Source organism: Phyllostomus discolor, chromosome 8 (genome assembly GCF_004126475.2).
Source record: "Phyllostomus discolor isolate MPI-MPIP mPhyDis1 chromosome 8, mPhyDis1.pri.v3, whole genome shotgun sequence".
NCBI classification, from domain to species: domain Eukaryota; kingdom Metazoa; phylum Chordata; class Mammalia; order Chiroptera; family Phyllostomidae; genus Phyllostomus; species Phyllostomus discolor.
Genome location: NC_040910.2, coordinates 83,790,660 through 83,813,677, shown reverse-complemented (window position 1 = coordinate 83,813,677; position 23,018 = coordinate 83,790,660). Strand labels below are relative to the sequence as shown.

General features: G+C 53.8%; 2 protein-coding genes across 6 annotated transcripts in view; both read right to left on the bottom strand.

Annotated features, from left to right (window-relative positions):
• CDC42EP4 (CDC42 effector protein 4) overlaps positions 1-1,599 on the bottom strand; it is a 41,834-nt gene extending 40,235 nt beyond the window's left edge. For all 3 annotated transcript variants that reach the window (XR_004904833.1, XR_004904834.1, XM_028521116.2), the window contains exon 1: positions 1,439-1,599. The gene's annotated coding sequence lies outside the window, so the exon portion shown is untranslated. The remainder of the gene's footprint in view (positions 1-1,438) is intronic.
• Positions 1,600-17,225: 15,626 nt separating this feature from the next.
• Positions 17,226-23,018, bottom strand: part of SDK2 (sidekick cell adhesion molecule 2) — a 248,104-nt gene continuing 242,311 nt past the window's right edge. For all 3 annotated transcript variants that reach the window (XM_028521407.2, XM_036033413.1, XM_036033414.1), the window contains one exon: positions 17,226-21,250. In XM_028521407.2, the coding sequence (XP_028377208.2) occupies positions 20,897-21,250 (354 nt within the window). In that variant the 3' untranslated portion in view covers positions 17,226-20,896. The remainder of the gene's footprint in view (positions 21,251-23,018) is intronic.

Below are 23,018 nucleotides of genomic sequence, written 5' to 3'. Positions count from 1 at the left end.
GGATGAGGAAAGCTTTCTCTGGTCCAGATGCACCCCAGACTCTCTAGATTGGAGCCAGGGGCTCCAGAGCTCAGGGACGCTCTCCCCATTCAACTGCTCAAGCACAAGGGCAAAGAATGGGCACCGCGGACGCCTCAGGGGGGGCCATGGGAGCTGGTCAGATTGCAAGGGGTGACAACAAGAAAAGAAAAAGCATTGTATTTCCTCTCCATTCTCCCAGGGAGAGAAAGAAAACTTCCAAAGCCCAGACTGCAGTATCTCATCGGGAAACAAGGAATCTGGTTTGAGTTAGCAGAGGGCACCCCTCCCCCCAACGGTCCCCCCCCCGCCGCCCCCGCCGCGTCTCACGCACAACCCAGGATCCGGCTGGGTACTTTCCCAGGAAGCCTGCCCAGCCTCGGCCCTCCAACTCCTGCTCCCGGTTACCGCCCCCTCTCCCGACCGGGTTTGGTGACTGGCTGCAGCGGCACAGCCCAGAGGGAAGCCAGCGGCGGGGGGGAAGCGCCACGGGCAGAGGGCAGTTTTGTACCCTCGGCTGGGGGCGCTCCAAGGAGCGGGAGGAGCCAGAGACGGTTGATCGCAGCTTGGCCGCCCCAAACCGGAGATTAAATCATTAACCAACCGCTCCAGGCCCTCGGCCACGCCAGAAGCAGGTCCCACGCATAGTCCTGTCCCCAGACTCCAAAGAAGCTGCCTGCTCCGCTGGGCCCCACCCTGCCGCGGCCTCACGGTCTTCCCGAGGAGGCAGGCGGGGCTGGATCTGGCTGGGGAAGGCGGTGGGGGTGGGGGGCGGGATAGTATTTGTTTCCTCAGCTATTCCCTTCCAGAAGGGTCTTTCTCTCTTCTCTCAAGTCCGGTGACATTGGGTGGCGTGTGCTGCAGTGTGTGTACGAGAGTGAGAGCGCGTGTGCACGCTTCTGCCACGACAAGCGAATAATCCTGTTCTTATTCATGGAGAACTCCGTGCGCACACACGCCCCCCTCGGGAGCCCGCGGGCTGTGCGGCGCGGACTCTAGTGCCGACACACACCCTACTCCGGGGCAGGGGGTGGACCTTTAAACGCGGCACCCATCCCACCCCACCCTCATCCCCACCCCTACCCCAGCGCCCTGGCCGGGCTGGAGAGCGCCAGTCTGGGGAGAGGAAATCAGGTCGGAGCGAGGCTTCGCCCGGCTCTCTGCCACAGCCTCCTCCTCAAACCCCACAAGGCTGGACAACAGGATTCATGGCTCCCGTCCCCAGCCCCAGCCCTGCAATCCGCGGGCGGCGCGGTGATAAGTGGCGGCGCGGAGGAGGTGGGTTTCGGTGCCCTGGTCCCCGACCCACGGCCCCTGTCGTGGCTTTTTCAATCCTTTCTGCCCCATGGGGAGGCTTGGGCTCCCCGAGCCGAGCCCACTCGAGCTTCGCAGGGCGCAGGTGTCTGTCACAGTCACCTACCTGGGTCCCCAGAGACGCGAGCGCCTGGCGCGCAGCACCGCTTTCTCCGCCGAGGGGGCTCCGCGCGGCGCCGAGGCAGGCTGCCCATGTCAGCGCCGGCGTTGGTTTCCCTCTCTCTCCAGCTTCCAGGGCTCTAGCCGCGGGGACACGCCCCTTCCAGGCTCCGCCCGCACCTCCCCCCCCACCACGTCACGGCACCGCCGCAGCCAATGGCCGGAGGGAGCCGCAGCCCGGCCGCTGGGCCTTCTCGGTTCAAATCTGAGAGCTTGAGGCTTTCAGAGCGCGAGGCGGGGAGGCTGGAGCCAGGCCCGGGGCTGGGGGGCGGCTCTCGGGAGCCCCCGCCTTGCTCCGCTCTGGGACCCAGTACCACCTGGAGCCCTGAGGCCTAGGGCGCAACTCTCCTCGGGGGGCGGGGTGGGCGGAGGCTCAACTCGAAGTCTTCCTGAGGCTCTTCCCTTTGCGAGAGGTGAGCAGACCCAGGTAACCCCCGCCTCCTCCCCCTGGTACCGACTGGAGATGGGAGCCCGAGGAGAGGATCGGCACCGTCAGGATCCTGGATTCCATCCCAGACAACCTGGAAACGAGAGGGGCGTGGAGCAGCCAGCCCTGAGGCCAGCCTCGGGCTAGTTTGATGAGGGTGTCGACCTATCTCCGGTCGCCACGCCTTTCCAGCCGTACCCTTTGCCTAATTATCTGCGGAGGTGAAGTTCTGCTCCACGTGAAGCTTACAGGGATGAACTCCTGCATCCCGGGGCCTGTGTTCTAGGAGAAAGCCTGCCTCGGGTTTGACTCTTTAGAGAAATAGCTTCCATGTGTAAAGGATAACCACTCACCAATGCCAGCCGGGGAATATTCCCCAGGAAAGTGGACACAGCACAAAGTCCCCTTGCTGTTAGCTGCTCCCTCACCTGGGTTTTCAAGGAAGTGGGGTGGAGGTAGTGGAGGTGTCAAGCTCCCTCCTACCAACGTGGCCTTGGATGGGACCCTCTGTGGGGCCCTTCTGCTGGCGCTTCCCCTCAGTACTGCCCGTTCTAAGCCCTCCCTCCATCTCCCCCTCCCGCATTCGCCCGTCCCAGGTCCCCTCACAGCTCAAGTCCTATTTGTCCCATGAAAACCCGGGAGATTCTCAGGAGGCACCTCTTCCCCTCCCTTCCCTTCCCTTCCCCTTCCCCTTCCCCTTCCCCTTCCCCTTCATTTAAAACAAATTAGTTTGTCATTAGGGCTAGCTGACTGTAATCCGTTCTTTTCACAGGTGTCTGGGAGTGGGCCTTCCCAGGTAGATTACATGTCAATTAAGCATAACTCCAAGGACCAAGTCCTTCCTTCTCTTTGGGATTCTTGCCCCTCCTGGGAATTAGTACACTGCCTTTGAGGCTTCTTCCACAAACGTTTAACCTTCTTTGAAGTTTGCCTGTGGGCACAGGGCTGAAGAAAGCCCCATCCAGGCCTCTGGGGGCCCACAGTGGACACCAGCTGCCAGAGAAGGAGGTCAGATGCTTCTAGACACCACTCCCCACCTCAGTGCTAGTGCCCTGGCGGGAGGCTTGATTGGAAGAAAGTGCTGATGTTCTCTGATACCTGGAACCCCAGACCTGTGAATTTTGGGTGGCCTTTTCCTCCTCTGTGTCTGCTGAGGTGAAGTTTTGCTGGGGCCTTTCAGACTAGGGCTTTCTATTGATAATCAGAGGAAGTTAACAAAGTAAAAAACCCTGAAGCTTGAAATTTCTGGCAAACTCTAAGCCCCTGACTCTGGAGGGGATTTTGGGTCTTAACTGCACCTTTGGTGTAACTTGACCTATAAGCCCTCAGGCGGGGGGTGGGGCAAGTACAGGTCTCTGCTTGTCACAGGCACAGGGGCCCACCCTTGGGATTTGGGCGTATGTGATCCTCACAACCACAGGGGCCTGGCACCTCCCCGAGGCAGGTCCGCATGGGGCTCTGAGCATTTAGCACACTCCCCAGCCCCACTAGGGTCCGTTACACTGGTTAGTCCTATTTCCTTAGAGAAGAGTCGAAGGCTCCATTCATATAGTCTGGCGCTGGCCATAAAGTCTGACCCTTGGTAGGCCATTTCGTTTTCTGGAATGAACTAACCTCCAAGGCACCTTCCCACAAATGCTCTGTGACTTCCCATCTCTATCCTGAGTCCCCCACCCCCAGTTTCTCCCCCCACTGCGGTTGTCAGATATGATCCTGAATGGGCACCTCAGGGTGTCACCAGGGCCTGAGGTCTGCACAGTTGGGAGCCGAGCCTCAGCAACCTGAGGCCCTGCCCCTGCCCTAGGCCATTCATTCCCCTGCCTCACCCACTGGGCAGAGGCCCTTTGATTCCTCAGTTCCCTGTTCTTGGGAACCACCTGGAGCCCTTTCTCAGGCAGGGCAACCTCTGCTGAGCGGCCTGGGAAAATCCCTGGGAGCTCAGGACAAGGTGCCCCACCACTGTGGGGAAAAGCCCCGGGCTCCAGGCTATGAGCCCTCCTCTGAGGGAGTTAATGTGCATCCGGGCTCGGGGCAGCCAGTGCACCTAGAGAGTAAAACAGCAGGTCGCCCCTCAGCTCCTCGGTGACAGGGTGGTGTCTGATTGGTGTTTAACTTTCTGTGTTAGTTGGCACACATTCAGCTAGATGAATGAATGAATGAATGAGTGGTCCCTATCTGGAGCCCTCCCTTCACCTGCCTACATACAACCCTGGCCCCAAGCCGCGCTCTGGAAACCTCTCAGCAAGCTCGCTGGGCCATGTACAGGGTCGCACATCCCCCCAGGATGGCAGCTCCCAGGCTCTGAAGGTGAGGGAGGTACTGTCTCCACAGACCCTTGACCGGAGGGACAGCTGCCACTCCCCAGGCTGGGGACTCTCTGTGGGTTGGGGGGCATCAGTAGGGTTCAGTTAGGCCCGAGAAGGTGATGTTGTGGGTCAAAGGGTAGTGGCAAAGCAGAGAGCCATGGAGTTTACTAGAAATGAGTTCAGATGTGGAGTCAGACACCCGAGTCATGTGACCTTGGGGAAGTCACGTGTCTCTTTGAGTCCTATCTGGGACATGGTAACAATCTGGAGCCACAGGAGGCTACCAGAGGATAGAAGGAGACCAAGCACGTGACCTTGCTTTGGGAGCTGTTGAGTCCAATGTAAGGGACCCTGGTTACTATTCTGTTATTGCTAAGTCATACTTGAGGCTTCTGGGTCCTGTAGTGGTCACCTCCATCCCTCTGCCAGGGAAAGAACAGATGGCACCCTAACCCACACCCCACCAAAGAGTCCATCTATCAGGTGCATTGTCATGTCAGTAACACACTACCCCTGACCACTGAGATGGGAGATGGCACTAAATGTCTCATTTATCTGGGAGGGAGCAAAGGATGGGCAAGTAAGATATAACCAGAGCTCTGGCCTCCTCAGCACGATAATATAAACATCAGCTAAAGGCAGTAAGCCTCAGAAGCCTGAAAGGAATGTTCTGTGGGGTCCCTAGGTTCCTGAAGCCCAGAGCTTCGCCCACCAGTGCCCCCCATGACAAGTGGAAGAGTCCAAACTCGCCCCTCAGCAGACATCTCCTCTTGGTGCCCCAAGGCCTGAAGATCAGGATTGGGAACACAGGCCCTAGGTCACACAGTCCTGGGCTTGAATCCCGACTGTCACTGTGGGACCTGAGAGAAGTCACCTGAGCTCCGTGGGGCTCAGCTGGGTACCTACCCCCTGTAGTTGGCATGAGGTTGTTAGATAATGCAGGTCAGAGGTCAGTGTAAAGTCAGGGCCACGTGGAGGGCTCCCCACATGGTTGCCAGCCTGTCTCAAAATTAAGGACTCAAGGGTGACCTTCTGGAACAAGTTCATTCCTGGGCATCCTTGGACAGAGTGGGCCCCTCCCCTTTAGTGTTTCCTAGAATCGAGCTAACAGAAAAAAAACGAACCTCATTATCTACAAGAGGCAGTCTCGGGGTTCTGATAAATAGGTTTGTCAGGATCTGGTGGCTTACCAGAATTTTCTGTCATTGTCTCTGTGGAGGGGTGGGCAGAGACCCTGCTTTGCTGGGGGGGCGGCCCCTGCTAGCCAGACACCCTCCTGGGCCCCCAGAGAGGTGATGAGAAAAGGGACTGGGGGGCAGAAAGAGGGCCTGTTTGTGCCCAGAAAAGGCCTTCCTTCTCCCCAAGAGCCCAGTTTGCAGGCAGTGTGGCCCTGAGAAGAGCACAGAGAAGGCCAGGCCACTGTCATTTGCTGAGCACTTTCCTGTAGGCTCAGAATTTTGCATCTCACTCCCATTTTTCAGATTAAGAACAGGAAAGGCACCAAAGTGTCCCAGGTTCGATTCCTAGCCAGGGTACATTTCTGGGTTGCAGGCCATAACCCCCAGCAACCGCACATTGATGTTTCTCTCTCTCTCTATCTCCCTCCCTTCCCTCCCTAAAAATAAATAAATATAATCTTAAAAAAAAAAAAAAAAAAGAACAGGAAAGGCTAAATCCCTTGCCCGAGGTTTGACAGCTAAGTCCAGATTCTGGACTGGAAAATTCTAGCAGTCAGGCTCCAGAGCCCACAGTTCTAGCCACAAACCCATGAGACAGCAGGGAAAGAGCCTGATTCTAGCTGAAATGTGAGTGATCTTGCTACTGCACTGAGCCCCAGAGGGCCAGGGAAGGCCACGGGAGGAGACGGGCACCATCTTACCAAGCAGACAGACCCCTACCTGCCTGGGAAGGTCCTACCTCATTTCAAGGAGAACTGACATACCTCGCTTCAAGGCAGGTCTTAGAAGGCCACAGCCATGTTCCTCCCCAACCCCCACCTCTGTCACCCTGCCTCCCCCAGCCCACATCCTCACAAAAGACCCCAATTACATCCTTTCCCGGAGCCCAGTGCATGGTCCGGGGTGAAGTGGATGATGATGGGAGCTGAAGGCATCACTCAACATCCAGTCCGTCCCAATGTGATATGACACATGACCCAGATGTCCCCAGTGCTTAAAAGAACAGTGACCACAAACCAGTGGGTTCTTGTGCTTGTGCATTTTGTTTGGGGTGTTCTCAGCCTTCCCTCCCTTTGCACCGAGTCCCCCAAATCCCAGACCCTTGGGTTGAGTATCTGATACTCAGTCCAATACAGTATTTGTGTACTTCTGTCTGACTCCGGGGTCTCCCCACAGTTTCCTAGTCCCCTGGGCACGCCGAGGGTGCCTCCTCTGCAAGAAGGGGTTTTGCAACATCTCTGACTTGCCCCAACTAGACAAATCTGCTCCCACATTCAAGCCGACGGGATTGTGTTCCGAGTCAATGGCTGCAAAGAATGGAGAAGAGCCTGGCATCCTCGTGTCCTTTCTGATTTGTGCATTCTGAAGAGAAACCAGAGCATCCTTGTGCCCCTTCTGATTGTGGAGAGAATAAATAAGAGGCACAGGAAAATGTGTTTGTGGGCTGGGTGTAATTGTCAAAGCTCATCATGATGGCCACAGAGTTTATTTTCTCTTCCCCAGAGTGTTCAGTATCCTAAGTGTTGTATTGAGTGTGCATGTATGTGTGTGTATGTGTGTGAGTGTATACGTGTATGCCCTTCCTCTGGTCCTGCAAAGCCTTTGAGACATAACAATAACTCGCCCTAGCCTGATGTCAAGGCTAATTTATACTTCCCAGCTTGATGGCTTGATGCCTCCGGACGCTCGCTAGCTTTCTCTTCTTCCCAAGCCAGTCGCTCTCCAGAAAGCAGTTGTGGTTGAAGGCAAAAGACATGTTAGGTCAGCTAGCAATTGGGAGTCAGTTTCAGGCAGCAGATTACCCTGGGCCCAGGCCTCAGGTCCAGATCAAAGGAGTTTCTGAGTAGCAAGTAAAGTCCCAGCTGAGTGGCATCCACAGAGTCCTCCAGCAAAACAAAACTTTGCTCATCCAAGGACACCAGTAGGTAACAGGAAGAGAGCTGGGGCAAGGTTTATGGGCCTTGCAATTGAAGCTGTAATAAATTAATTACACGGAAATTTGCAGAAGAGAATGTTTCCCCACCTTTTTGAGAAAATAGTTGGGTAATGGTAGTGATCACCTCGGCTACTCACTTTACAGCACAGAAAATAAAACCCAGTGTTGAAGTGACTTATCCAAGGTCACACAGCCAGCTACTAGCAGAGCCCAGGACAAGATGCAAGCTCTCCTAAGCCTGGGCCGGCGCTTGTGGCCTGTGGGTCAGATGCAGCCTGAACGTGTATCCTGCTAGGCTCACACAACTGTTCCAGTTACTGTTAATACAAACAATTTTTAGTATCCAAAACAACTATTTTATTATACTTCTGGACTTGCTGGGCCTCAAGAATTTAGACACAGCACAGAAATAATGGCTTGCTTCTGCCGCATGATGTGAGGGCTGTCAACTGAGAAGACTTGAGGGCAGGGGCTGGGCGGGGTGTGCCTCAGTGGCTGGGGCTGAAATCACCTGGAAAACCCTCACTCACATGTGTGGCCGTTAGTGCTGGCTGTCAGCTGGAAACTCGGCTGGGCCGTCAGCCAGGACACCTGTGCGTGGCTTCTCCATGGGGAATCGTTTGAACTTCCTTTGGACAAGATGGCAGCCAAGTGCTAACTAAGATCAAGTGTCCAAGAGGACCAGGCAGAAACCATAGGGCCTTTTATGACTGTAGTAGTTTCCCAGAGCTGCCATAATAAAGGACCCTGAACAGGGTGAATTCACAGAAGGTTACTCTGTCACAGTTCTGGAGGCTAGAAGTTCACAATCAAGATGCTGGCAGGGTTGGCTCTTGCAAGTGCTGTGAGGGAGGGTCTTTTCCATGCTTCTCTCTTAGTTTCTAGCACATTCTAATTCTCTGTCTTTACGTGGCCTTCTCCCCGTGGCTTTGTGCCAGCTCTCCTCTGCGTATCTGTCTCTGCATGCAAATTTCCCCTTTTCATAAGGATTTGGGCCTACCCAGATGACCTCATCTTACCTCTCGAATATCGGCAAAGACCCTGTTTTTAAGTACGGTCACACTCACAGGTACTAGGAGTTAGGATTTCAACATCTTTTGTGGGAACACAATTTAACCCATAACCATGGTTTAGCCTTGAAAGCCACATTGCATCACTCTGCTGTGGTCACAGGCCCCTCCCCACCAGGTTCAAGGGGACAGAACATGGACTCCACCTTTGGGTGGGAGAAGTGTCCAAGTTACATTATAAAAAGCATGTGCAATGGGAGATACTGTTGTAATCATTTTTGGAAGATACGATCTGCCACAACAATGCTTTATGTTATATGTGTGTGTGTGTACAAAATATAAAAATAATGTGTATATATTTTTAGTTGCTAATATTTAAGCACAAGAAGGTTTATATACAATTTGGGTTCTGGTCCTTGAAGAACTGGAAAGACCTGGCAGCCTGGTGCTCTCGTTTTCGGGTGCAGCAGGCAGTGCGAGCTGCCCCTCTCAGGAGGCCGGTGGGTGATGGGACCCACTTCCTGCATCTCCCTCTTCTGGGGTCCAATGCCAGCTGCCACCTAGTCACCGTGTGTAGCTGTGATTTCCCTTACACTCACCTGCTTCTCCCCTGTATGTCCTTGGTGCCTGTTCCTGGGATCTGGGGCGCCCCCCACCCCCAGGCCACACTGAGCAGAGGTAGCTCCCAGGGCAGAACCCCGGAAACTCCCCTGAGGTGAAGTTATGGTGTCATGCCTGGAACCCCTCCAGGAGCCCACAGAAGACAACAGAAATGAGCCAACCTGTGATTCACGGCAGAGCGTGTGCAGGACTGGTCTAGCCAGGAGGCTGCGGACAAGCACAGGCAGCTGGCTGGTTGTGGGAGAGTAGGGTGAGGTGGGGGTGGGGAGGTGAGCTGGAGACTGCAAACAAATGTGATCAGATCCACCTCCTGAGGCCCCACCCACCCACCCCCATCTGCCCTGCCCCCACAGACCTCTTTCCAAGAAATGACCCCGGGGCCACCTCGGAGGTGGCTTCCCTGACTTTCCACCATGCCCATTGATCCTTATCCTTTAGAGCCTTCCTGGATCCTCCCTGCTACGGGCGGGCTCCCTTTACAGCACAGGCCTCTAAAGTCAGCAATGCCAGGGCAGCCCACCAACCGACCATATTTCCTTGTCATCCCAGGAACCTTGACCAAGAGGGTGATTTTCCCCTCAGGTGGAACAGACACAGGCCAGGACCAGGAGTCAGGGAAGGAGTTCCAGTCTCACAGGAGCACAGGCAGACCCCTTCGCCCCAGGAGTGCTGAGCTCTCTTCAAGATGGGACACGTGGTGTTTCGGTTGGTCCCTAGGCATTGGGGGTGTCACTGGGGACCCTGGCCTTGTCACCACCAGCAGGTCATGCTGGCCCCTCTTTGTGTCCTTTCCTGCCTTTGAAAGAGTGAGTTCACTGATGCACAGTGCTTAGGAAGGTGGTCTGGCAGAGTGCAAGCCGTTGTTCACGTGCGAGGGTCTCCTGCACCCTGCGATGCTGTGCTGTGGACTCTTAGTAGGGGTTGGCAGATGGGGAGCCTTGCTTTATGAGAGAACCCTGGCCGGCCTCCTCCCTTCCCACATACCAGGTACCACGTACCAGGTGCGGTGCCAGGCCCAGAACCCAGGCAGGCCTTGCCTTCACCCACACGGAGGCCACCTGTACCCCCTCTGCACCCCCAGCTTACCCAGCGACAGCCAAAGAGGGAGAGAGGCCCCTGGAGTTCAGGTCTCCAGCATCGGTGACCAATACTTTGCAGGCTGGTTGAGGGGCAGGGTGTGAGGGTTTTCCTGACTGTGGGGAAGGACTGTTGTTTGGCTCCTCATAAGAGGTGGAAACAATTTAAGAAGGGCAGAGTGTGGAGAAATAGGAAAACAGGAATCCTATAGTTGCAATTTAATTCAGGGCTGGCTGGCACTGTTCTCCAAAAATTGAAGACGGCTGGCGGAGAAGGGGAGGGGAGGCCCGAGGTCCGGGAGGGGCCTGGTCTGGGATCCTGCCAGCCTCCACCATCATTGAACCTGAACTCCCAGAGATAAAAGATGCACATTGGAGCTCCAAGTAGAACTCATTACTCTTTCCCTATGGCTGCCATAACAAATTACTGTGAATGGGGTGGCTGAAACCAAAATAAATTTATTCTCTCACAGTTCAGAGGTCCACAGTCAAGGTGCTGGCAGGGCCTAGTTCCCTCTGACAGCTCTGGGGGAGGGTCCTTGTTTCTTCCAGCTTCTGGTGGCTCCTGCAGGCCCTGGCGTTCCTGGGTTTGTAGATGCGTCACTTCCCCTGTGTGTCTCTGTGTCCTCTCCTCTCTCATAAGGACCCCCGTCACTCGATTTAGGACCCACCGTATTCTAGTCTGACCTCATCTTAACTAATTACATCTGCAAAGACCCTACTTCCAAATAAGGCACCATTCTGAGATTCCAGGTGGGCGTGAATTTTGGGGGGTCACTATTCAATCCATTATAGTACCCTTGATTACCTTATCTGGGGAGTCGCACCAGAACCCCACAGAGGTTCCAGCAAGTATTGATTGACTGGAAGTCACTTTAGACCAGGGGTCTGCAAACTGCTAGTTTTTGGGTGGCCCATGCACTAAGAATGATTTTTATATTTTAAAATGACTCAGAAAGAAAAAAAAACTAGAATGATATCTCGTTAAGGGTGAAAATTATGTAAAATTCTACTTTCAGTGTCCTTAAATAACACTTGACCAGAGCACAGCCACATGCATTCATTTACTTCCTCATAGGGCGGAGACTGTGGACGAAAATCCTGAATTATCTACTATCTGGCCGTTTAGGGAGAACACTTGTCCAACTGAGTGCACCCTCGGGTCACTGTCCTAAAACAGCGGTTCCTGCCTGGCCTGCGTTCTCCCAGAACACATGGCCTTCCCCAAGGGCTCAGGTCCCCTCCTCCAGGTCGGGCAGTGTCTGAACCCTGGGTGAGGGCTGCCAGCCAGGCCTGGGGTCCAATCCCGGCTCTGGCCCTTGCCTGGCAGGTCCCTTCCCTCCTCAGCTCTCCGGTGAGGGGTCCTTATCAGTTGAATGGGGAAGAGGTGAAATTCCTCATCGTGGGCTTCCTGTGGGGTTACTATGCTGCCCAGAAGGCCTTTAGCAGAACCTGTTGGCATAGCTCAGCTGCTGTCATGGTCGCCCTGCAGCTCTAGCTGATGCGGGAGGTGGTAGGGCACAGAAAGTCGAAGACCTTTGGAATTCTCTCCTACACCAGAAAATCCCACCTGTTCTGGTGAAGGCTCCCAGCAAGCCTCTTTGGGACTAACTCCATCCTTGATCAGCTGAGAAAAGAGAGTGAGAAAGTGCCTGTCATCTGCCTTGGGTGTAGGAGCGGAACTTCCCATGGAAAAGACAACATCAGAAGGCGCAGGTGAACACCGCTGTGGGCCTGCTGGCGCCCATGTGACCCTCCCGTCCACACTGCACCTTGCTCTGTGCCCCTGGGGGAGGCTGGCCCACATGGACCACATTCCAGTGCCCTCTGGCTTCTCGCTGAGCTTGGGCCACAGGAGCCCCGGCAGGAGACTGGAAGACGGAAGGAGAGCCAGGCCCAGGGGAGAGATGGAGGGTCTCCAGCATCCCCAGTGCTGTGTCTCCATTGGCCTTTTTGGCTTTTTGGCCTGTAGGTTCCAGGAACTTTCCCTCTGCACCCCCCACCCCAGCCCCACTGGCCCTGTCAGGCCTGGGTAGTCCACTGTCTCTGACCCCAGGGCCTGTCAAGCTCCTTGTATGAAACTCTGCTCAGATGACCCTAATTTGAGTACTGTTGCTTCCAGCATGACTGATACACTCTGAAAGGCCAGTTTTGCTCCCTGCAAGAATCCTAAATTTCTAAGATTGACAAGTTTTCTTTTGAGACATTCCCTGAGGCAGGCAGAGCCCAGCTGGGTTGGGACTCATTGAGCCAGAATTGTGCCCAGAGCCAAAGCCTTTGGTGATCCCAGGGCCCTTTCATCCATGAACAATAGCGACAATTCCTTACGGTGTGTAGAGTGCCGTATGGCTTCCAAATGATGTTCACATGTAATCGCTCTGCTAATACCCAGGCTCTTTTTGGCGAGGAACCCAGGGCAGTTTTCAGCATCCCCATTTCCTGGAGGAGGAAACTGAGGTTCTGAAAGCTTTGCATGAAACCCCACCTCTGGTATAGTTAGAATTTGAGGCAGGTGGCTGATTTAGCCCATAAAAACAGAGGGTGCCTGGGTAAATTTGAATTTCAGATAAACAATAAATAATGTTTTAGGATAAACATGTCCCAAGCACATTTTGGTTTGCATTTTATCTGGCAACCCTACCTCGAACCCAGGTTTCCTCCATCCAAGCCTGTTTCTGCTGACCAGTAAGGTTCCTGAACACAGCCTAGCTCTCATGTGGATTTCCCCCCAATTTCCACTGGATGTCATCATCAGGAGTTCTTGGGGACTGGAGGTGGAGATGGGGGAGGGGAGGACCAATAGAAGGAAGAGAAGAGTATTTCTTCTTCTCTTGGGCAACTCTATTAACAAGACCTGCTCCATCAGAAGAATCTAGCCAGGAAAGTGTCCTCCCGACATTAGTGTCCCTGAGCCCTCGGTAGGGAGAACTGAGGACAGCACAGACCCTCAAGGGGCAGGATGTAGGGTCTGAGAACACAGTATGAGGGGTGAGCCTCCCTCTGGGTGTGGGATCGCAGCGTCCCACCTGGGCTGGTGGAGCTGTGCAGGAGATCCAGCTCTGGAAGCTGCCTGACTTGCTGGGTCTTCCATGCCATCTCCCCCGCCCCCACATCACAGCTGTGTCCAGGAGACGGGCCCTTTAGTTCTCCCAGAACTTTCACTGTCCCAGGGCCATCCTAGGAGGACCAGGTAACGTACTGACCGAAGTGAAAAGGAGCATGATTAATAATTATATCAGGACAATAGGTAGCAAGTAAGACCTATGGTGACACTATTCATTGGCTGCTTTATCTGGGCCTCACAAGGAGCTGCTGAGCAGATTCTAAACCCTTCAAGCTGACGTTGGCGCAGGCAGTCGGCCCAGCCCCCACTACCCTGCAGCCCCATCTACCTGAGGTGTGTGTTCAGAGTCCGGTCGGTAGTAGAGTGGGTCCGTTTGCCCAGGGCAGAGTCCAGGGGTCACAGTTGAAAGTGTCCTTGCATCCAGATCCTCTGAAGCAATGGGTGATGTTCTTTGGGCCCTGAACTCTGGCACCCTCTGGGGTAGCCTGGGTGGTGGCTGAAGCTTCGGGGGAGTGGTAAGCGCCGATCTACAGGGCTTGGTTAACTTGGACAATTAACATTGGGAGGAGGAAAATGAACCAAACACCACTTAATTATTTCCATTCTTATTCTCACAGCACAGCTTAGCTTCTGGACAACTGGGCTATTCAGAGCCCAAATAGTCCCCAAACGGGAAGTGGTGAGGTCTGAATTTCCTTGGAACCTCTAAGAGCCAGCTTTCGAAACGGCTGGTAGCAATGTGTGCCGCCAGCCTCAAAGCAGGTGGTGGAGGCAGCTTATCTCAAGCCTCATGAAGCCAATTGACCTGATCCACGTGGAGCTGACTGCTCAGCACCCCCCACCCAAGGCTCATCTCCCCTCACCTTCCGGCACCTCTCAGTGGCAGGGCCTCCTCCCAAAACCCCAGAGCCAGCTGCTTCAGTGACTCCTCCCTGCCAGAAGCTATGACATCAAAAAGAAAAATAATGGTTGCTTTCTCCATCTGTTGACTCCAGCCAAACCTCACTGCCAAAGTGCTTTGCCATCAAGATTGGGAAACTAAAAAAAGACCAAAAAAAAATAATAAAAGCAGCTCTGATGGTTCTGGACCATGTGTCACTTACATCATATTTAGACAAAGAAATTGGGACAGAATAGAAATGGAGTTGGGGAGAAGCCCCAGGGAGGTCACCTCTGTCTGAGAGGTTGTTTCTGTGTGCTTCATTCCAGGAGTCTGATGCTGAAAAAGGCAGAAATTGCACCCATTCCACAGATGAGCTAGTAGGGGCTGATAGAGGTTGAACTCAAGTTCAAGTTCAAATTAGAACTTGTAGGAACCCATGTCTGCCAACCCTCTGCTCTTCTGGGTTAGCCTCACCAATCAGAAGTGCTTTTCCCATTTAATAACACTTGGAGCTTTAAGAAAGGCAACTCCACTGAGTTCTCAGAGGTCCCTTGATGTTTTCTAGGTACAGTTACTTTGTCTCAGTGGGAAAGAGTAGTATGTATAATGCGAACCAGTGCATAAGACCACATCATGTCTTCGTGGCTTCGGAAAACTCCTTCCTTCTCCTCTCCTTCCTTCTCAGCTTACTTACCTTCCTCATTTTTTGTGTGTGTAGGCAGTCTTTTTTTCCCTAGAGTAGTTGACTTGGTAATGAAGCTGGAGACAGCCAAAGTCCACATCCACTGGCCATGGTCAGGGACAGGCCAGTCTGGGATTAGAAATGAAGGAGTAGGAAGACTGGAATTAAAGAATATTACTACGAGACTGCTAGGTCAGGAGCACAGGTGCTTCGAACACCAGAAAGACACGCTTTTGGTGGTTAAAGCCTTTTCTTTCAAATCCCAAGATTCCATCGGCTCTTCCCATCCATCCAATTGGTGGGAGAGCACTCACAGTATGTGAGTGACCGTTCTAGGCCAGAGCCCACTCGCCTGACTCCTGTTCTAGAGTGTCTCCCATGTCACTTCCCTTTAACCAAACATCCTCAAACCGGTTACAGTGGAGTCCCATCTAACATGGGGCGTTGGGTCCCAAATTATGTGTAATGTCAAGGTTATGGATAGTTAAAATTACCCTCGAAAATTCCTTAATCACTTTGAAAATTGGTCATAAAGTCCAGAATGCATTGTGCCGTACTTTATGACCAGTCAAGTGTACTGTAACATAGACAGGAGAAGCTCTCTTACCTGCCCTCCACTTAACCAACCGGCCATATTAAATGATTCCCTGTGTTTGCCTACAAACCATGAAGATGCGCACAGTCCCTAGATGCTGCAGGCTGAGAGCCCTGTGGAATCTGCTGCTGCCAAACCCAGCTGGATGTTTACAAAGAGTCAATTATCACTGTTCTCAAACTTGTTTAGGCTGCTGTACATTTTATAGTAACTACATAATTGAATTAAATGTGATGTAAGTGGCTAAGATTAGGGTGCAAAAGGAGAATAATTATTTCTTTGAAAATTATATTGAATGCTTTAGAAAAGGAAAACGGTTGCAAAAATAAGGGAGTGGGTTGAATTAGAATGGACAAGAACTATACAATTTTAGGACAAGATAATAAAATCTGGGACTCTGCTCTTATATCAGTCCATATTTTCTGCTCTGGTAAGACCAGGTGCTCCGGATTCCTGTCTGTCTCCCCAGTTTGGGGGTAGCCGTCTGCCTTGTGACTTCACATCTCTGATGGACCCGAGGAGAGTCATTGATTTTTCAGTGTGTTTCGCTTTTTACTTGTTGGGACTTCCAAGCTCCTTACATGCAGAACTAGAAACCGGCAGTCTTCGATGCATAATGTCTATAATTTTTTGCTTTAGTTTAAAGAGTCAGAAAATGGAATTCACCGATGATGGTTTATAGATGTGGTTTATGCAAGGAAGATAATAAAAAACTCCATACATTGAGCTCATTCCCCCGCAAATAAAGAAAAAGAAAAATGCTATGGCTCAGCCTTAGCAAAGAGATTGGTGAATGAATTTACATTTGTAAGTGTTAAGTAAAAGTAAAGTATATGCATATATATGTATGTATGAACACATATAAAATCCCCTGCTTTAATTATGTCTTGATTATACAGAGAAGCCTCTACGGATAATATAATGTCTGCTGTGCATTACACAATAACACGGACAAAAGTGTACTCAGTGAGTAATATTGCATGTGCTGTCAAAGTCATGCTTTCCTTCTTTCTCTTTCATTTGAATCCATCTGACTTAGTGCAGGTGAGATAAATGTGGTGTAATGCAACACCGCTGTGCTCCACTCATAAATTCAGTGATTCAAGCCTTAACTCTAAACCTGGGTGGATTAAGTCTGTTAGATCCACCAAACACCACAGCGGTTCTCGCTGTCTCAAGATCCCTAGGGCCTGGGGTGCTGGCTTTGTTGAAATTAAAATGAAAACAGGCAAGGCACTTGCCTTAACATATCAGAGAGGCAGCACGTCTGTCCCGGGAGCCAGGCTGCTTGAGTACAAATCCTGGCTTTTCCGGTTCTCAAGAGCAAGCCACTTAAACGCTCCCCGATCCAGCTCCCCGGCTAGGGGGTCGTCAGGAGGATTTGCTGAGTTACCCAGTGTGACGTCACTAGGGCAGCGCCCGGCACAGGCCGACACTGTCCGTGGGAGCTATTGCCGTCACTGTCAGTGCTCATTGTTACCACTTCTGCCCATAACTTGGCATAATCTTAGTGGCTCTTACCCTAAAAGGGTAAAATAAATAAAATAACACATTTCACTTAAAAGCCCAGGTGCCCACTCCCCCGAGAATTAAGAAAGCAAATAAGTTGGACCCTGGATGCTTTCTGCAAAAGCACAGCATGGCTGAACACGGGTGGCCGTCTGGGAGCCGACTGTCTGAGAACAACATGGGGGTGGGCGCCCAGGGGGATGCCTTCCCCATTGACCTCCCAGGAGAGGAAAAACGAATGCTGCTTCAGAACTCCCCCAAAAAAGTTTATTTATAAAATACCGACAAGTTTGACAGGACATGGGACTTCTCATGGTATATATTTCAAATCAATTTCTTTCTTACTTTTCATTTAAAAAATAAACCTAACAAGCTATATGACATATATATATTTTCTTACACATAGACACCTGCCATCACGAATACTCTCCCCATAATTTTTTCATTATATCTTTTAAATCAAAAAAATAAAGATTTGTGTTGGTTTTTGTTTTTGGAGTCTATACGCGTAAAGAAAGGTAACAGGTTTAAATGCTTTTGGTTATTCTCACAGAAACGGATGGAAGGGGGCGGTCCCAAGTGGGCACCTGTGCTCCGGGCGGCGGTCAGGGTGGGGTTGTGCCCACAGGGCCGCACAGAGGCACTAGGGAGCCCTCGGCTCTGCTCAGGTGGCCCCCCTCCCCCTCCGGCCCTCCAGCCCCTCCCGCAGTGTGGGCGCCCTCGGATGTGCACGTGGGAAGAGGAGCGCAGCCCCTGTCCAGGGTGGGCTATGGGGCGGCTCTGGCACCTTGAAAAGCACCGCCCAGGGGGTGTGGGCAGAGACAGAAGGCCTCGAGGCAGCGCGTGCTGGGTGGGGCAGTGGGTGGGTGGGTGGGGTCCTTGTTCCCTCTGAGTCTTGGCAGTGTCAGATGGGGGACAGGGCACGGGGACAGGGCGGGCAGCCTGGATCTGAAAACTCCCTGGAGCCCTGGGAGGAGCCTAGAGCAGCTTTTTGGTTTGTCTTGGCAGTCTGGGTGCAGAGCTGATGTGAACACCGGAGGCACAGCCAGGAGGGGGAAGGGCAGCCCTGGTGTGCCACGTGTGGGCTGCTGGGTGCCACACCAGATTTCCCGAGGCCACAGCCAGGCAAAGCCAAAGGTGCCAGGTGCTCAGTGTCCTGGTGTGAACCTGCACCTGGTGGAGTCACACGGACAGGGGCCCTGGCGTCACTGGCCCAGGAAACTACAGGTCAGGGAGGCTCCCTGATACCCATGGGCAGTGCCCAGTCCCATGCAGCCAGGGGTCTCAACCAGGGCTGAGAGCCTTCACTGCCCCAGCAGATATGTAAACAAGGGCAAAGACACGTCCGCTCAGGAATCTAGCCTTCCCCGCTGGAGACCTGGGCTTCCAGGTCGGGCTGGGGCAGTGGAGGCCACATTTCAGATGGGCGGGTAGGGCTAAGGGTGGACTTTCACCTTGGGCCCAGCCTGCCTTCAGGGGCTGGTCTGAGAGCGTTGGTCTGCCGAGTGTCCATGTCCCCTCAGACAGACCCCAGGCACGCCCCAAGTGGGAGTGACTTGGGCTGCCCGTGCTCCACAGTGGAGACAACCTAAGCCATCGGAGATCGTTGCAAGAGTCCCCTGGCTAACACACATTCGATGTGTTTCCTGTGCCTGCGAGTGCGTGTGCGTGAGCCTGCACATGTGTGCCGGCACTGGTGTGAATGAGCACACGGGGGCGGAGGGAGGGTGAACGAACACCTTAGTGCACCACGTGATTCATGAAAGGCAAAGGAAATCTGGCCTCATGTACAACACACACAAACACACAATGTTTTTACTCATCCCTGCCCTCCGCCCCCCCCACACCCCTCCCTGGGCTGGGCTAGGATAATTCCCTAATGCAAACTGGGAACTTCCTTAAATGGTTAAACACACAGCAGATAGAGAAGAAGACACAGCTGTGGAGAGAGGCGGGGGGGGGGGGGGGAGCAGAAAGGAAAGAGAACACAGCAGCTGCAGATGTGCTGCTATGGAAACACCAGATGTGTATGAAAGCAGGACCTCAGGCCATGTCCTCCTTTGGGGGAAAAACTGTGTTTCCCTTCCCAGCCTCCGTTTGTGAGAGGCTGTGTTTGGACCCCGGAGCTGGGTCAGCCTGTCTGCTAAGCTGTGTCCCGACTTCCCCTGCACACATTTCCTGGGGGCCCCCAGTGTGTGGAGCCCCTGGCTGGGCCGGCCCTTTCCTCAGGCCCCGGCCCTGCTTTGGGTATACAGGCCCTGTCTGTCCTTGGTTCACCTCCAGATTCTCCACTCAGGCCTCCCTAAGTGTTCTCTTACCACTCCCCCAAATAGGCCACCTCCTCCCCCTGGGCAGACACAGTGGCTGTGCTCAGCACCCCAGGGAGTCCTACCCACTAAGGTGCCCCAGGCCGAACTGAACATGCCGGGCTGACCATCTCCTTTCCAGAAGCAGGTGCCCACCTCCAACTCTGGGGATGCCAGGGACCCAGGGGCTTAGATAGGCTCCCTCCTTGACCCCTGCACCCAGAAGCCCCAAGCTGATGGGAAGGAACATCCAGACCACTGGAGCGGCTTTTTAAAGAACATTCCTTGGAGCGGATTGTGCGTGGCTAAGAGCTTTGCCTCCCATCAGCTATTCTTGTCTCTTGGTCCCATCTGACCTGCTCCTCCGGCCTGCCTGACTATGCATCTCGGGGACTGTGTCCAGCTTGGATGGGCCCCTCCTTGCCAAGCCTAGAAGCCACCACGGGGGCTGGGATGCTCTTCGACTCTTTGTAAACTGGGTGCTGAGCAGACTGGCAAACTCGAGCGGCCTTGGCCTCTAAACCAGGGGCCCAGCCACCCGTCTGGGCCCCTGAGCCCTTGTGCTTTAGGAGGCGGATGTTTTGGACATGGAGAGCTATGGGTGAGTGCGAGAGGAACACAGATCTGAAGCGAGTGTCTCATTTGGCTAGAGGAGCCCAAAGGGGTTTCTCTGGGAGAGGACCCAGGCCCTTTTCCCTGCCGGTGCATGGGACGTGGCATGTGTGTGTACACGTGTGCACACGTGTGTGTGATGGGAGGGAGGTGTCTGTCCAGGGAGAGAGGTGTGTCTGCCACGGCCATGCCTCACCCCCACTAGCTCCCTGGCCCCAGGCAAGCTGAAGTTCCTCGTCCCAGGTGTTCTCTTTCCCCTCTCCCTGTGGGGCTGGGGCTGATGGTGCCTGAACTGGAAGGAAAGGGAAAGTCAAAGCAGCCGTCTTACCTTCCTGACTGCCTGCGTCTCGCCCGATTGTGCCCGTGAAGCCCGGCCTGTGCCCCCACTCTCTCTCCCCAAGTTCATCTCCGCTCCTCTGTGCTCAGGACAGTGAGTTCAAGTGAGGGGATGGCTGGGCTCAGTGGTGGGGGAGGGGGGCTCTCCTGCACCCTAAGGGGCCCTCTTCCTTGGATTTACAAGAAAAAACATGTTAGGAACAAGGAGCTAGCTAGGCAAATTCTCACCCTTTAGTTGTTTTCTGTTTTCTAAATAAACTCAATGTTTGATGGAGAAGTTGAGCAAGGGAGGGGGGCCATGGGGGGTGAGGAACAGGGCAGGGGGTGGCAGAGACCATCCATGCCTGCCAGGGACAGGGATGCACTTGGCAGTGGCTGGGTGAAGAGAGAGGAGGTGAGCTTTGCCTAGAGACACCCATCCTTGCACAGCATCGGCCAGTGATGGGCCCAGCGCTCCAGCACAGGCTGGAAGAGGGGCAGCCGGCTAGACTGCCAGAAGCTTCTCCCTTCAGTCAGGTCTGCCTTGCAACCCTCCAGCCCTTTGCCTTTTCTGCCCCCTCTCTCTTTCCAGGGACTCAACCCCCTCCTGTCCACCCCGGCCGTGCCCCCAACTCTGCACCGTCCCCATAGGAGCAGCCAACCCCACAGTTGTGAAGCTGACCAATTGCCGGCCACACATGTCGTCTCATGGTTTTCTTCTCCCTTCTTCTCACTCTGGCTTTGCTGGCCCTGGAATCTCTGGAAAAATAAACTCAGGAGGTGAACAGTCGACTTGGTTTCTTGGTGTTTTTGTTTTCTGGCAGGCGGCTCGGGGGAGGGGCGGAGGGGGCATTTGGTGCCGTCTTTCTCTTTCCTCTTTGGAGGTCACACAAACGATGAAAATCCTGCTATCGGAGCCCGGGAGCCAGGGGCCAGGCTGCTGGGGGGGCGGTAGAGGGTGCTCTGCTGACTTGGGGGGTTTGGGGGGTTCTGGGGCGTTGGGGTCCGACTGGCCTTGGGCCGAAAGAGGCTGCCCTGCTGGACACTGCTGCTGTTGGTGACGGCGGCGTGGTCCGGCTCCCCTGCGTCACTCTCCGTGTAGCTGTACGCCTGGGCCCTGGAGATCCCCTTCTGCTGCCGCCGCCAGGAGTTGTAATACGTGGGGTCGCTGATGTAGTGGTTGACAAAGGAGTGGGCCTTCTGGTGGTTCGGGTCGACCTCGTACTCGCTGTCGCTCCCCTGGCGGGACAGAGAACCGGGGTGTCAGTGGCCCAGTGGGGACAGGTCTGCATGCTCAGTGCTGGTTCCAAACCCTGGACCGTGGGCCTCTCAGCCCCTGCACTGCCTGGAGGGTACGATGCCTCCTCAGGCCTGCCTTTGGCTTCCTTCAGAGAAGATCATGGTGCAAAGCCTGTGGATTTCTGATGGGAATCAGAAGACCCGAGTTCCAATCTCTTTTAAACATTGAGGTGAAATTCACACAACCTAAAGTTAACCATTTAAAGTGTACACTCCAGTGGCACTTAGTGCATTCCCAAAGTTGGGCAGCCATCACCTCCATCCAGTTCAGAACATGTTAATCCCCCTCCTCTGGTATAACGGCAGGCCCATTAGCTGTCACTTCCCATCCCTTCCTCCCCCACCAGCTCCCCCACCCCTGCCCCTGGCGACCACTAATCCACTTCCTGTTTCTCTGGGTCTACCTATTCCAGCAATTTCATACAAGTAGAATCAGCCAATACGTGACTTTGGTGTCTGGGTTCTTTTACTTATCAGAATGTTTTTGAGATTGAGGTAAGCATGCCTTTTTACTTTTGGTATTCCTGATGCTTTGACATCCGGGGCCTTGCTGACCCAGGAGGGACTGCCCCTCCCAGGGGCAGTCCGTTCTTGGAGACAGTTAGCAGTCACATCGAGAGCCCACTCACTGCCCACCACCTCCTCTAATGGGCTCTCAGGAGCTGACCCACTATTCCCTCCTCACCCCAGGGCCAGGTACCAGATAACGGGGGGGGGGGGGCAGCCCCTCCCCGCCAGAGCCCCTGAGTTTATTCAGACCAGCCAAAGCCTGCTTCCCCTGCTTTGACTTTGCTGTGGGAACCACAGGAAAAGCCCCTGATGCTGGCGTTTCCCTGTGTGGCCCTGCACGGTGCAGTGTGTCCCTTCTTGAGAACTGCGAAGAACAGACTATCTCTTCAGGGGCAGCTGGCTCCTGATCTGGTGGCCGCACCATCTTTGAATAATAACAAGAGGTACATTTCGAGGCAGAGTGTCGTGCGCGAGATTCGGAGTTCCGATCTCGGCCCAACCTCTGACTCACTGCGTCCGAGACTGGGGACACGGCCGGGGCCAGGTTCTAAGACCGGTAGAGACTCCTGACACGGCTCAGCCATGTGTGATCCGAAATAAAGACACACGCTACGCGTGAGAAAAGTGTCAACCAAAGTTCTGGGTTGTCACGCGATGGCTGTCCTGAAGCTTTTCAAAGGAAATGTAACGTATTAGATCATTGCTATACTTTTTGGTCCTTTGGTGTCCTTGGGATGGGCTCCATCTGCCTATCGGGGAATCAGCGTGAGACAAGTCAATCTGGGCTGCAAAGCGTGAGAGCACTGGGATCTGCATTGTGGAGCTAAAAATATCGTGTGCCCCTCCCCCACCCTCGGCTCCCAGCAACAGAGAAGACAGCAGATGGGGACACCCTTAGAACTCTCTGGAAGAGAGGCGCTGATTTTAGTGAATAGCACACCCGTAACGACACACAGCTCAGAAGACTGTGCCCAGGGCGCCTCACCTCTGCCCAGCGAGTACGTGCTTGGAGGTGGTAAGCTAACTTCATCAGCCCACATAAAACGTACTTTGGAAAAATGCCGTAGCAAGGAAACCCAGGGAGCCCAATACAAACAAGTCTGGGACGATCAGCTGTGTCCAGCTTCACAGGTAAAGGAACCGGAGCTCGGGCCTTGCCCACATGCTCACGAGCGCTGCGCTGTGGGAGATGCAGCGA